The sequence below is a fragment of the Parambassis ranga genome, chromosome 3, assembly GCF_900634625.1.
Source record: "Parambassis ranga chromosome 3, fParRan2.1, whole genome shotgun sequence".
NCBI lineage: Eukaryota > Metazoa > Chordata > Actinopteri > Ambassidae > Parambassis > Parambassis ranga.
In genome coordinates this window covers 25030003-25043809 of record NC_041024.1, presented here as the reverse complement: position 1 = coordinate 25043809, position 13807 = coordinate 25030003, and the positions used below count along the sequence as shown (strand labels likewise).

At 40.5% G+C, this 13807-nt stretch overlaps 1 protein-coding gene across 1 annotated transcript; it reads right to left on the bottom strand.

Annotated features, from left to right (window-relative positions):
• Window positions 1-7339: 7339 nt before the first annotated feature.
• Window positions 7340-13634, bottom strand: LOC114433896 (uncharacterized). The gene is made up of 9 exons (XM_028402681.1): window positions 12884-13634; window positions 12100-12289; window positions 11791-11949; window positions 11483-11570; window positions 11238-11393; window positions 10851-11060; window positions 10514-10685; window positions 10282-10361; window positions 7340-10120 (listed from the first exon to the last, which is right to left on the bottom strand). Exons 1-9 carry the CDS (start codon window positions 12963-12965, stop codon window positions 9824-9826), a joined length of 1434 nt encoding a protein of 477 aa, XP_028258482.1. The 5' UTR covers window positions 12966-13634; the 3' UTR covers window positions 7340-9823.
• Between the last annotated feature and the right edge of the window lie 173 nt (window positions 13635-13807).

Sequence of the window (13807 nt, the reverse complement as noted above, 5' to 3'; positions counted from 1 at the left end):
AGTATTTAGTCAGCCACCAATTGTGCAAGTTCTCCTATTTAAAAAGATGAGAGAGCCCTGTAATTTTCATCACAGGTATACCTCAACTATGAGAGACAAAATGAGAAACAAAAATCCAGAAAATCACATTGTAGGATTTTTAAAGAATTTATTTGCAAATTATGGTGGAAAATAAGTATTTGGTTAATAACAAAATGTCATCTCAATACTTTGTTATATACCCTTTGTTGGCAATGACAGAGGTCAAAGTTTTCTGTAAGTCTTCACAAGGTTTTCACACACTTTTGCTGGTATTTTGGCCCATTCCTCCATGCAGATCTCCTCTAGAGCAGTAATGTTTTGGGGCTGACGCTGGGTAACACGGACTTTCAACTTCCTCCAAAGATTTTCTATGGGGTTGAGATCTGGAGACTGGCTAGGCCACTCCAGGACCTTGAAATGCTTCTTACGAAGCCACTCCTTTGTTGCCCGGGCGGTGTGTTTGGGATCATTGTCATGTTGAAAGACCCAGCCACGTTTCATCTTCAATGCCCTTGCTGATGGAAGGAGGTTTTCACTCAAAATCTCACGATACATGGCCCCATTCATTCTTTCATTTACACGGATCAGTCGTCCAGGTCCCTTTGCAGAAAAACAGCCCCAAAGCATGATGTTTCCACCCCCATGCTTCACAGTAGGTATGGTGTTCTTCGGATGCAACTCAGCATTCTTTCTCCTCCAAACACGACAAGTTGAGTTTTTACCAAAAAGTTCTATTTTGGTTTCATCTGACCATATGACATTCTCCCAATCCTCTTCTGGATCATCCAAATGCTCTCTAGCAAACTTCAAACGGGCCTGGATATGTACTGGTTTAAGCAGGGGGACACGTCTGGCACTGCAGGATTTGAGTCCCTGGCGGCGCAGTGTGTTACTGATGGTAGCTTTTGTTACTTTGGTCCCAGCTCTCCGGAGGTCATTCACTAGGTCCCCCCGTGTGGTTCTGGGATTTTTGCTCACAGTTCTGGTGATCATTTTGACCCCACGGGGTGAGATCTTGCGTGGAGCCCCAGATCGAGGGAGATTATCAGTGGTCTTATATGTCTTCCATTTTCTAATAATTGCTCCCACAGTTGATTTCTTCACACCAAGCTGCTTACCTATTGCAGATTCAGTCTTCCCAGCCTGGTGCAGGTCTACAATTTTGTTTCTGGTGTCCTTTGACAGCTCTTTGGTCTTGGCCATAGTGGAGTTTGGAGTGTGACTGTTTGAGGTTGTGGACAGGTGTCTTTTATACTGATAACGACTCCAAACAGATGCCATTAATACAGGTAACGAGTGGAGGACAGAGGAGCCTCTTAAAGAAAAAGTTACACGTCTGTGAGAGCCAGAAATCTTGCTTGTTTGTAGGTGACCAAATACTTCTTTTACTGAGGAATGTACCAATTAATTCATTAAAAATCCTACAATGTGATTTTCTACATTTTCTTTTCTTATTTTGTCTCTCATAGTTCAGGTATACATATGATGAAAATTACAGGCCTCTCTCATCTTTTTAAGTGGGAGAACTTGCACAATTGGTGGCTGACTAAATACTTTTTTTCCCCACTGTACATGGACAGTAATTATTGGAACAGAAAAGATTAATGTAGTATTTTACTACTGCACTTTCCATGGACTGCAGCATTAATGGACCCAAGTCACCTCCAGCACCCTGCAGCAGCATGTCGTTTAGAAAACTTTATTGGTTAGATTTCACATACAGTGGGGAAAAAAAGTATTTAGTCAGCCACCAATTGTGCAAGTTCTCCTATTTAAAAAGATGAGAGAGCCCTGTAATTTTCATCACAGGTATACCTCAACTATGAGAGACAAAATGAGAAACAAAAATCCAGAAAATCACATTGTAGGATTTTTAAAGAATTTATTTGCAAATTATGGTGGAAAATAAGTATTTGGTTAATAACAAAATGTCATCTCAATACTTTGTTATATACCCTTTGTTGGCAATGACAGAGGTCAAACGTTTTCTGTAAGTCTTCACAAGGTTTTCACACACTTTTGCTGGTATTTTGGCCCATTCCTCCATGCAGATCTCCTCTAGAGCAGTAATGTTTTGGGGCTGACGCTGGGTAACACGGACTTTCAACTTCCTCCAAAGATTTTCTATGGGGTTGAGATCTGGAGACTGGCTAGGCCACTCCAGGACCTTGAAATGCTTCTTACGAAGCCACTCCTTTGTTGCCCGGGCGGTGTGTTTGGGATCATTGTCATGTTGAAAGACCCAGCCACGTTTCATCTTCAATGCCCTTGCTGATGGAAGGAGGTTTTCACTCAAAATCTCACGATACATGGCCCCATTCATTCTTTCATTTACACGGATCAGTCGTCCAGGTCCCTTTGCAGAAAAACAGCCCCAAAGCATGATGTTTCCACCCCCATGCTTCACAGTAGGTATGGTGTTCTTCGGATGCAACTCAGCATTCTTTCTCCTCCAAACACGACAAGTTGAGTTTTTACCAAAAAGTTCTATTTTGGTTTCATCTGACCATATGACATTCTCCCAATCCTCTTCTGGATCATCCAAATGCTCTCTAGCAAACTTCAAACGGGCCTGGATATGTACTGGTTTAAGCAGGGGGACACGTCTGGCACTGCAGGATTTGAGTCCCTGGCGGCGCAGTGTGTTACTGATGGTAGCTTTTGTTACTTTGGTCCCAGCTCTCCGGAGGTCATTCACTAGGTCCCCCCGTGTGGTTCTGGGATTTTTGCTCACAGTTCTGGTGATCATTTTGACCCCACGGGGTGAGATCTTGCGTGGAGCCCCAGATCGAGGGAGATTATCAGTGGTCTTATATGTCTTCCATTTTCTAATAATTGCTCCCACAGTTGATTTCTTCACACCAAGCTGCTTACCTATTGCAGATTCAGTCTTCCCAGCCTGGTGCAGGTCTACAATTTTGTTTCTGGTGTCCTTTGACAGCTCTTTGGTCTTGGCCATAGTGGAGTTTGGAGTGTGACTGTTTGAGGTTGTGGACAGGTGTCTTTTATACTGATAACGACTCCAAACAGATGCCATTAATACAGGTAACGAGTGGAGGACAGAGGAGCCTCTTAAAGAAAAAGTTACAGGTCTGTGAGAGCCAGAAATCTTGCTTGTTTGTAGGTGACCAAATACTTCTTTTACTGAGGAATGTACCAATTAATTCATTAAAAATCCTACAATGTGATTTTCTACATTTTCTTTTCTTATTTTGTCTCTCATAGTTCAGGTATACATATGATGAAAATTACAGGCCTCTCTCATCTTTTTAAGTGGGAGAACTTGCACAATTGGTGGCTGACTAAATACTTTTTTTCCCCACTGTACATGGACAGTAATTATTGGAACAGAAAAGATTAATGTAGTATTTTACTACTGCACTTTCCATGGACTGCAGCATTAATGGACCCAAGTCACCTCCAGCACCCTGCAGCAGCATGTCGTTTAGAAAACTTTATTGGTTAGATTTCACATACAGTGGGGAAAAAAAGTATTTAGTCAGCCACCAATTGTGCAAGTTCTCCTATTTAAAAAGATGAGAGAGCCCTGTAATTTTCATCACAGGTATACCTCAACTATGAGAGACAAAATGAGAAACAAAAATCCAGAAAATCACATTGTAGGATTTTTAAAGAATTTATTTGCAAATTATGGTGGAAAATAAGTATTTGGTTAATAACAAAATGTCATCTCAATACTTTGTTATATACCCTTTGTTGGCAATGACAGAGGTCAAACGTTTTCTGTAAGTCTTCACAAGGTTTTCACACACTTTTGCTGGTATTTTGGCCCATTCCTCCATGCAGATCTCCTCTAGAGCAGTAATGTTTTGGGGCTGACGCTGGGTAACACGGACTTTCAACTTCCTCCAAAGATTTTCTATGGGGTTGAGATCTGGAGACTGGCTAGGCCACTCCAGGACCTTGAAATGCTTCTTACGAAGCCACTCCTTTGTTGCCCGGGCGGTGTGTTTGGGATCATTGTCATGTTGAAAGACCCAGCCACGTTTCATCTTCAATGCCCTTGCTGATGGAAGGAGGTTTTCACTCAAAATCTCACGATACATGGCCCCATTCATTCTTTCATTTACACGGATCAGTCGTCCAGGTCCCTTTGCAGAAAAACAGCCCCAAAGCATGATGTTTCCACCCCCATGCTTCACAGTAGGTATGGTGTTCTTCGGATGCAACTCAGCATTCTTTCTCCTCCAAACACGACAAGTTGAGTTTTTACCAAAAAGTTCTATTTTGGTTTCATCTGACCATATGACATTCTCCCAATCCTCTTCTGGATCATCCAAATGCTCTCTAGCAAACTTCAAACGGGCCTGGATATGTACTGGTTTAAGCAGGGGGACACGTCTGGCACTGCAGGATTTGAGTCCCTGGCGGCGCAGTGTGTTACTGATGGTAGCTTTTGTTACTTTGGTCCCAGCTCTCCGGAGGTCATTCACTAGGTCCCCCCGTGTGGTTCTGGGATTTTTGCTCACAGTTCTGGTGATCATTTTGACCCCACGGGGTGAGATCTTGCGTGGAGCCCCAGATCGAGGGAGATTATCAGTGGTCTTATATGTCTTCCATTTTCTAATAATTGCTCCCACAGTTGATTTCTTCACACCAAGCTGCTTACCTATTGCAGATTCAGTCTTCCCAGCCTGGTGCAGGTCTACAATTTTGTTTCTGGTGTCCTTTGACAGCTCTTTGGTCTTGGCCATAGTGGAGTTTGGAGTGTGACTGTTTGAGGTTGTGGACAGGTGTCTTTTATACTGATAACGACTCCAAACAGATGCCATTAATACAGGTAACGAGTGGAGGACAGAGGAGCCTCTTAAAGAAAAAGTTACAGGTCTGTGAGAGCCAGAAATCTTGCTTGTTTGTAGGTGACCAAATACTTCTTTTACTGAGGAATGTACCAATTAATTCATTAAAAATCCTACAATGTGATTTTCTACATTTTCTTTTCTTATTTTGTCTCTCATAGTTCAGGTATACATATGATGAAAATTACAGGCCTCTCTCATCTTTTTAAGTGGGAGAACTTGCACAATTGGTGGCTGACTAAATACTTTTTTTCCCCACTGTACATGGACAGTAATTATTGGAACAGAAAAGATTAATGTAGTATTTTACTACTGCACTTTCCATGGACTGCAGCATTAATGGACCCAAGTCACCTCCAGCACCCTGCAGCAGCATGTCGTTTAGAAAACTTTATTGGTTAGATTTCACATACAGTGGGGAAAAAAAGTATTTAGTCAGCCACCAATTGTGCAAGTTCTCCTATTTAAAAAGATGAGAGAGCCCTGTAATTTTCATCACAGGTATACCTCAATTATGAGAGACAAAATGAGAAACAAAAATCCAGAAAATCACATTGTAGGATTTTTAAAGAATTTATTTGCAAATTATGGTGGAAAATAAGTATTTGGTCAATAACAAAATGTCATCTCAATACTTTGTTATATACCCTTTGTTGGCAATGACAGAGGTCAAACGTTTTCTGTAAGTCTTCACAAGGTTTTCACACACTTTTGCTGGTATTTTGGCCCATTCCTCCATGCAGATCTCCTCTAGAGCAGTAATGTTTTGGGGCTGACGCTGGGTAACACGGACTTTCAACTCCCTCCAAAGATTTTCTATGGGGTTGAGATCTGGAGACTGGCTAGGCCACTCCAGGACCTTGAAATGCTTCTTACGAAGCCACTCCTTTGTTGCCCGGGCGGTGTGTTTGGGATCATTGTCATGTTGAAAGACCCAGCCACGTTTCATCTTCAATGCCCTTGCTGATGGAAGGAGGTTTTCACTCAAAATCTCACGATACATGGCCCCATTCATTCTTTCATTTACACGGATCAGTCGTCCAGGTCCCTTTGCAGAAAAACAGCCCCAAAGCATGATGTTTCCACCCCCATGCTTCACAGTAGGTATGGTGTTCTTCGGATGCAACTCAGCATTCTTTCTCCTCCAAACACGACAAGTTGAGTTTTTACCAAAAAGTTCTATTTTGGTTTCATCTGACCATATGACAGTCTCCCAATCCTCTTCTGGATCATCCAAATGCTCTCTAGCAAACTTCAAACGGGCCTGGATATGTACTGGTTTAAGCAGGGGGACACGTCTGGCACTGCAGGATTTGAGTCCCTGGCGGCGCAGTGTGTTACTGATGGTAGCTTTTGTTACTTTGGTCCCAGCTCTCCGGAGGTCATTCACTAGGTCCCCCCGTGTGGTTCTGGGATTTTTGCTCACAGTTCTGATGATCATTTTGACCTCACGGGGTGAGATCTTGCGTGGAGCCCCAGATCGAGGGAGATTATCAGTGGTCTTATATGTCTTCCATTTTCTAATAATTGCTCCCACAGTTGATTTCTTCACACCAAGCTGCTTACCTATTGCAGATTCAGTCTTCCCAGCCTGGTGCAGGTCTACAATTTTGTTTCTGGTGTCCTTTGACAGCTCTTTGGTCTTGGCCATAGTGGAGTTTGGAGTGTGACTGTTTGAGGTTGTGGACAGGTGTCTTTTATACTGATAACGACTCCAAACAGATGCCATTAATACAGGTAACGAGTGGAGGACAGAGGAGCCTCTTAAAGAAAAAGTTACAGGTCTGTGAGAGCCAGAAATCTTGCTTGTTTGTAGGTGACCAAATACTTCTTTTACTGAGGAATTTACCAATTAATTCATTAAAAATCCTACAATGTGATTTTCTACATTTTCTTTTCTTATTTTGTCTCTCATAGTTCAGGTATACATATGATGAAAATTACAGGCCTCTCTCATCTTTTTAAGTGGGAGAACTTGCACAATTGGTGGCTGACTAAATACTTTTTTTCCCCACTGTACACATTTAAAATAGATCTAATTGACTTTGTGCAGCTAGAGCAATGACATGAGGAATACTGAGGTTGATACACACTCTCAGAAATAATGTGTTAAATTTGTACCTTTAAGGGTCCAATGGCTTGTCACTGGGGCAGTACCCTCAAAGGTACACGTATTGTACCCCTTAACCCGGGAACATTTCTGTACCTTTCCTGTTTGTACCTCATAGAGACATTTATGCACCCTGGGGTACAAAAATGGACTTAAATGGACTAGGGACTAATATGTACCCCTGAAAAGGGTACAAATTTTGTCTCTAATGGGTACTGCCCCAGTGACAAACAATTTGTACCTTATGATGGCAAATTTGTACTAAAACAACACAAAATGGTCCAAACATATTTTATCCAGTTTATTGATTTGAAAAAGTTATTAAAACATATTAAACAATCAGATTTTCACATTTATAAATCTCTTCTTCAAACATGTCTCGGGGTGACATATAACTTGTCTTCAATATGGTACATGTCAAGGGACTGAAAGTCCATTTCTTGTCCTGGTTTGATTACACTCCATTCCAGATCAACACTGACTCTGTATGCATGCAGGTGTGAATCATAAACAGTTGGGATAAGAAGCTTTCCACACAGAAACCACAGTGTGTTAACATTTAAAATATATTTGATCATGAAAAAAAGAGGAATATCCTCTGCATGCAAGTAATCAACAATGAAAACATCTTTACATGCATATTTTACACTGTCAACAAAGACCCCTGAAACACGCTGCATGTTTTTAAATGCATCCTCACTTCCTTGTATATCAACAAGACATCTCTGTAGCCCAAGTGGGAGCGATGAAAGTAGGGTATGTGTACTTGTCCCTATCACAATCTCAAATTCATCAAGAACGTTGGTTTGAGAAAACTCCCAGCATTGCCGCATCTGGTGCCTGTCACTTAAGGTTTTTGCTACATTAATAAAATTTCTGCAGCTACTCGCAACAGTCTTGAAATATTGGTGCTTTGCCTCAAAGCGCATGCACCATACCCTTCTTAGGGGGCCGTACATGGCTATAAGTCTTGCGTAATGTGTCATGTAGTGGCATTTTGGAGTGATGACATTGCCAAAAACATCCTTAAGTTTTGTTAAAAATTCACAAACAAGCAAGTTCAAAACTGATAAATGTTCTCTTTTGATTTTAGGGGCAGTTACTATATCAACTATGTCACAACAGAGCAGGAATACATTCCAATAACTGCAACCAGGTGGAACGCGGTGTGCTATTAAAAGAGGCAACAGCCTAAAAAGACACCATTTCTGAGCAGCAGACCCTGAAATTCCTAAGCCCTGCATTAGTCTCTCTGACAGTTGTACTGGTTTGTTTTTTTGGTCATTTTGACCAATTTTGAGATGTTGCAGTTCTTCGTTGATTTCTTGTATAGTTATGTGTTTGTCTTTGTGTGCTTGGCACACAACTAGTTTCAGTACAAGTGGGATGACTCCTTCTAACAAGTCATGCATTATATCAGGTGGAAATGACTTTGTCACATCAAAATAGCTTAACTCACTCAAAGGAGAAGGACCAGTTACTCCATATGTCACTTTATGCTCAGGGTTTTCGGTACACGATTTCAGATGATACTCGTGTGCCTCTGGGCTTCTCAAGACAAAGTCACTCTCATTGAATTTTTCTTTGATATTTGTGTAAGTTGCCATGCAAAAACGGCAAACTCTGTGTGAGTTAAACGACATAGTAAACCCACCTAACATGTGGGCCGAAAGGTTATCGGCTGAAAATGTTGCTATTGCAGCATATAAAGTCTGCTCAATCCCATTAACTGTGATAGTGATGCCATCTCTTTCAAGTTTTTTAAGGTCGTCTAACATGGGTTTTAAAATAGTTTGTAAACCACAACGTTTCACAAATGTTTGACGAACTAAAAGAGCAAGATGAATATGCTTAAGCTTTGATTGATGTTTGTTATCAAGGTTGCCTATAGTATAGTAGAAAGCACATAGCTTATGCTTGGTACGCTTTGAGCCTAAAGGATTGGTCACTTCAAATTCATCTTCATAAAAATGAAGACGTAATGCATTTGGATTATCTTTGAAGACGGGATGTTCCATGAAGTAACTACCATCACAGAAGTTGCTCAAGTATTCAGTGTCTCTTTCCATATGCCTGTTGGCCTGAATTTCATCAAAGATGTCCTCACGTGAACAGTAGTGTGCCAAAACCTTTGTGATGGGCACGTAAGAATATGTACCTATTTTGTGTCCACTTTCTGACCTCAAAATGTGATGCACAGGTTCAACCAAATTTAGCTTAGACTTACAATGTTCTTTCAACATGTATGGTGATTTGACAGCTGCTGATGCTTTTTCAAAAAAGTCATTTGATTGTATCACATCTCTTAGTTCAGGATACTCCAAAATACTGAACCCATTTTCTTGAAGATGGTATGTAATAAAAGCATCGTAATTTTCCTTAAAATAACTAAATAGAAAATTTATATCATTTAAAATTTCCTGCTGGACAGCCTGTGGAATGTTATTTTTTTCTCTACATTTTAGAATGAAGCTGCAAAGATTTTCTTTAAAGTTTCTAAATAGTGCATCCATGGTAGGTGGTACATCTGCCTGAGGCTGCAAATCATTGTCCAAGTTATCCTCCTCACATAGGTCAGTGTCATTTCCATTGTTTAGGTCAGTGTCATTTCCATTGTTTAGGTCAGTGTCATTTCCATTGTTTAGGTCAGTGTCATTGCTGTTGCTCTGAGGTAGCACATGTTCCCTGTGCTTACGGTACACATGACGCCTGTAAGACTCATACAATTTAAAAGATGTCTTACAGCCATTTAGTCCACAATTGATATTAAAGTTGGATTCATGTGCATGGATAAGACCAACATGTTGAATCAGTTTCATTAAGGTGAAGGTGGTTCTTCTACACTTGGGACATCTATATGGTCGAGGCATATTTAGAAGAGTAGATTGATTGTTCTGGTAATGGTGACTGGAAGGGCCTTGTCACCCACCTCAGTAATGTTCAGTATAGTGCGTTGGAGAAAGGTCAGCGTCTTCTTCAAGTAGGGTGGGTAAGCCAGGTTGAAAACAAAGTAGGCACAGAAGGCTGCAATTACCCCCTCTTCAACTCCTGTTCCTTGGCACAGATCCACACCATCCACCCTGACTGAAATGGGAACCTTCCTGGCAGAGGCCATTTTCCAGTCACTGTCTCCCAGTTGTACAGTTGGATAGGGACTCCAACTAACACGCTGCAAAAAATGTCAAAACAGTGGTGAAACAGATTAATTAAACAGATACAGCTTCATGATCAAAGTTTTAAACCTTCTTCATAATTTATCCAAAAATATGAAAGCATAGCGATTAGAAAAGCACTTTGTAAACCTGCTTTAAAACAGAAGGGCAATATTACCTGTCCTACTGAAATGAAGTGGTCCACCTTTTCTTTAAAGATGAGAGGAAGCATGACTAGCGCTGCACGAAAGTCAACTTCTGTAAGAGACAATGAAATGCCTTTAAAGTCAGTTTAGTAGATCTTAGTAAATTAACATTAATATTTTTTTAAGTAAGTGAGTTAAAAAAAAAACATTAATTACTCGTAGGCACAAAAAGAACATAACAAAAAGAAAATAACAGGAGAATACCTGGTAGTTGTTCTGCCAGCAGTTCCTCCCTAAGTTCAGAGTAAATTTTGGCCAATGTGGATTTTCCTTCCACCAGCTTGATCACTTTTGGTACTATGCAGGTAAAGCCCTCTTTCAAGCGATGGCACAGGTTCACAGCAGATGGATGGATTCTGTCAACCTCTTCCCACAGCTGAAAGAGTTAACAATAAGGGGAAATTCATTGCTCATTTAACCAAGTAATCTAAACATTCATGCACAAGGCCAGTAAAAACTAAAAACTATTGCATTTTAACTGTATTTCATAGAGTTACATTAGTTTTTAGCATTCCAAGTGATATGATTTTGTATCACTTACGCCTGAAGGTGTTCCCAAAAAAGGGTATTTCCTCAGTACATCCTCAACTTTCATGCCATCCGTGATCTCTTTTCGACGCCATACAAAAGTACGCTGCATCCGGTCTTTGACCACAGAGTTGTCTGGTTGTATCTTTTCATACTGCATATGTAGATCATGCACATGCCTCTCAATAGAGGTTGCATCCTCACCAATTACAGCAGGCACCTGCTGGAATAAAAAAAAAACACAACAAACAAAAACACCAATTCATTGTCCTTTAAAATTCACTGGCATAGATGTCCATGGACCCCACAATGTAAGTCAGCATAAGAAACCTGTTGTTGACAAATAATACAAACGAATTTCCATTTGTGCACAATAACTTAGCTACATGAATCCACCCACCTCTGACACAGGTCTGGGACAGGTTCCTGCAGTTTCCGTGGACCCTCTTGACCCTCTGTTCCCAAATTTTTCCTTACTTCTTTTCACCTCGTCGTTGTGAATCAAAGGTGCACGCTCCGCTTTGAATTTGCGTTTGAGGGATTGATGCCAGGTATCCTAATATGAAAAAGTAAAAGAATGATAACTCAATTAAATGTAATTAGATTAACATGCAAGCATTACTGAATTAAAACATTGTAACTTACATAGCCATTTCCCTCCATATCCATGAGAAAAGGGTACTTCATAATAAGTGCTTTAACTACTTGCACATATTCCGCATTAGTAGGATACCTGTGATTAAAAAAAAAAAGAATAGTGTTATGAATACTTTGCCATATAACTACTGTTTAAAAGTCACAAGTGTCTTTCATCATGGATGTGCCTTGATCTTCCTGTTAGGAGCAAATCTGCCTCTACAACTCAACAGTTTGAAGTATATACTTATAGCACTGACAGTGACACTATAACAAATATATGGGCTACTTCTAAATTGTGGACATTTATGACTCACATTGTGTATTCTAACATTGCTTCATGGAGAACACGAATTATCTTATGTCGATCTCTGGATGACTTCTGACATGCTTCCTTGTTATCAAGCCTGGTCTGAATGTCTCTAGGAAAAGGAGGAATCACGAAAACAGCAGGAAGTCTCCTATTTGCCTGATTTCTGACATAGGATGGGAAAGGGAGAGGAACTTATGTTACCAACACATTAGTAGTGGAATATGGTATATTTAATCTACCAACAATCTTGTATAAATTTGATATGGAGCCAATCAGGTGTCAGTCAAGTATTATTTATTTATACAAAACTTACCTCTCTTCAGCCAAAGGTTGTACATAAAACTCTTCAGGTACTGGTTGTAAAGTTAGTGTGACAACGTCATCCTTCAGTTCCTTAACAAATTTGTTGAATTTGGCCTGTTTTTTAAATGATCCAGAAAAAAGGAATGCTATCATGTTGTCTGTCAAGCCACACTCTATTGTTTCTCCATCCACTTCATTGTCTGAAAACAACAGAGGAGGGAGGGAGAGACAGTTATTTTTCAAAGCATAAAAACGTAAACATTTTAGGTGTTTTATACAATACAGTGTACAATGGCTTCTCTTTCTCTCTCATCTTCCTCACCCTCTCTTTGCCTCTGTCCCCTCAGCTTTATCAGCTGTGTCTCCCTTACTAAATGTAACCTTCACCTGCTGTTCTTTTTATTAAGTCTATCAGTAGAGGTAGACAGTTTAGCCTCACACACATTATACTGACAGTCCACGATGCTCTGACCCATTAGGATGATGATAAAAGGCAATCAAAAATAACGTCCCCCGTTTTTTACCAAGTATTTTAACTCATAAAACTAGCAAGCAAAGTTTTGATACTGTATTCTAATGTGAATGACCTCGACATTAACGGATGGACTTATGTTAGCAGACAGTCATTCACGTAAGGTAAAGTAAGGAGGCAGCGCGCCTTGATCGTGATTGAGATCAACACAGCGCGCAGCAGCTTTGCTGTCATGGCCCAAAAACGTGCGCGTTGTTTAAAGATCTTGTATGAACCGTAAGGGCTCTCACTCCTCCAATAATTTACCCTCCAACATACATACACAAACACGCAACGATGCAAGCGACGAGAACAGTGTGAGCTACTCTCTCTTCAAGTGTTCCACCTATCAGAGCTATTACCATTGTACTAGGCGGTGTATGGAGGGGTTAGCACGAAGTTTTGCTTTTTTCCTCGACGAAGGCAGAGCCGACAGACACTTCACGGTGCTTGCATAGTTATGAAGCGGGAGGGGCTCAGTCTGTGGAAGGGGCTTGCTGTGTCACCCGGATTTGCTTCCCATCGTGCACCCAAACGAGGGTTCCTCTTCCACACGAAAACAGCATTGCAAATTATGCCAAATTCCGCAGTATTCCGCGTTAAAACAGATTCTGTTTTAATCTGACAATCGCGAAAAAAACATATTCACTGGCATATGCGACCAAAACTGGCGCACTAAAGAGCTCTGCTCAAGAACCTCCATTTATGGATCGTCCCTACGTATGTCAACTAGCCAGGCAATGATGTCAGCGATTTTTAGCTAACATTAGCTACCTAACAATTAGCATTAGCAAAATCGTTTTTTTTCCAGCAACCAAAAAAGCCAATAAAACGTTACTTTACATGTCACAAGACATTGTCTCAAAATCATATCTTTGGTCATGTTACCCTGTTACTTTATAGATTTGATTTCTGACTTTAGTAGGCCAATTCAATTTTTTAGACAAGGTCAATGCTAATGCTAATTGATAAAGCAATTCCGTAACTGGTTTATTAAAAAAAACAACTTTCCAGCTCAATCAAATGATAAAATTAACTTACCTCTGAATCTCTGGGCCTCTTCTTCTGTCACATTTATTCCACGTTCCTGAAGCTTTTGAAGGAGCTCCTCTGTAGAGAGCTCCATCTCGAATTTGAGCGCGAACTGGTGAGGGTGATTAAGACCTCTCAAATTTATTCCACGTTCCTGAAGCTTTTGAAGGAGCTC

Coding starts and splice junctions, on each gene's coding strand:
- LOC114433896 (XM_028402681.1), bottom strand. CDS start 12,965: ATGGTAATAGCTCTGATAGGTGGAACACTTGAAGAGAGAGTAGCTCAC. Junction 11,571..11,790: donor GCAATGTTAGAATACACAAT/GTGAGTCATAAA, acceptor TTTTAATCACAG/GTATCCTACTAATGCGGAAT. Junction 10,362..10,513: donor GCTGGCAGAACAACTACCAG/GTATTCTCCTGT, acceptor TGTCTCTTACAG/AAGTTGACTTTCGTGCAGCG.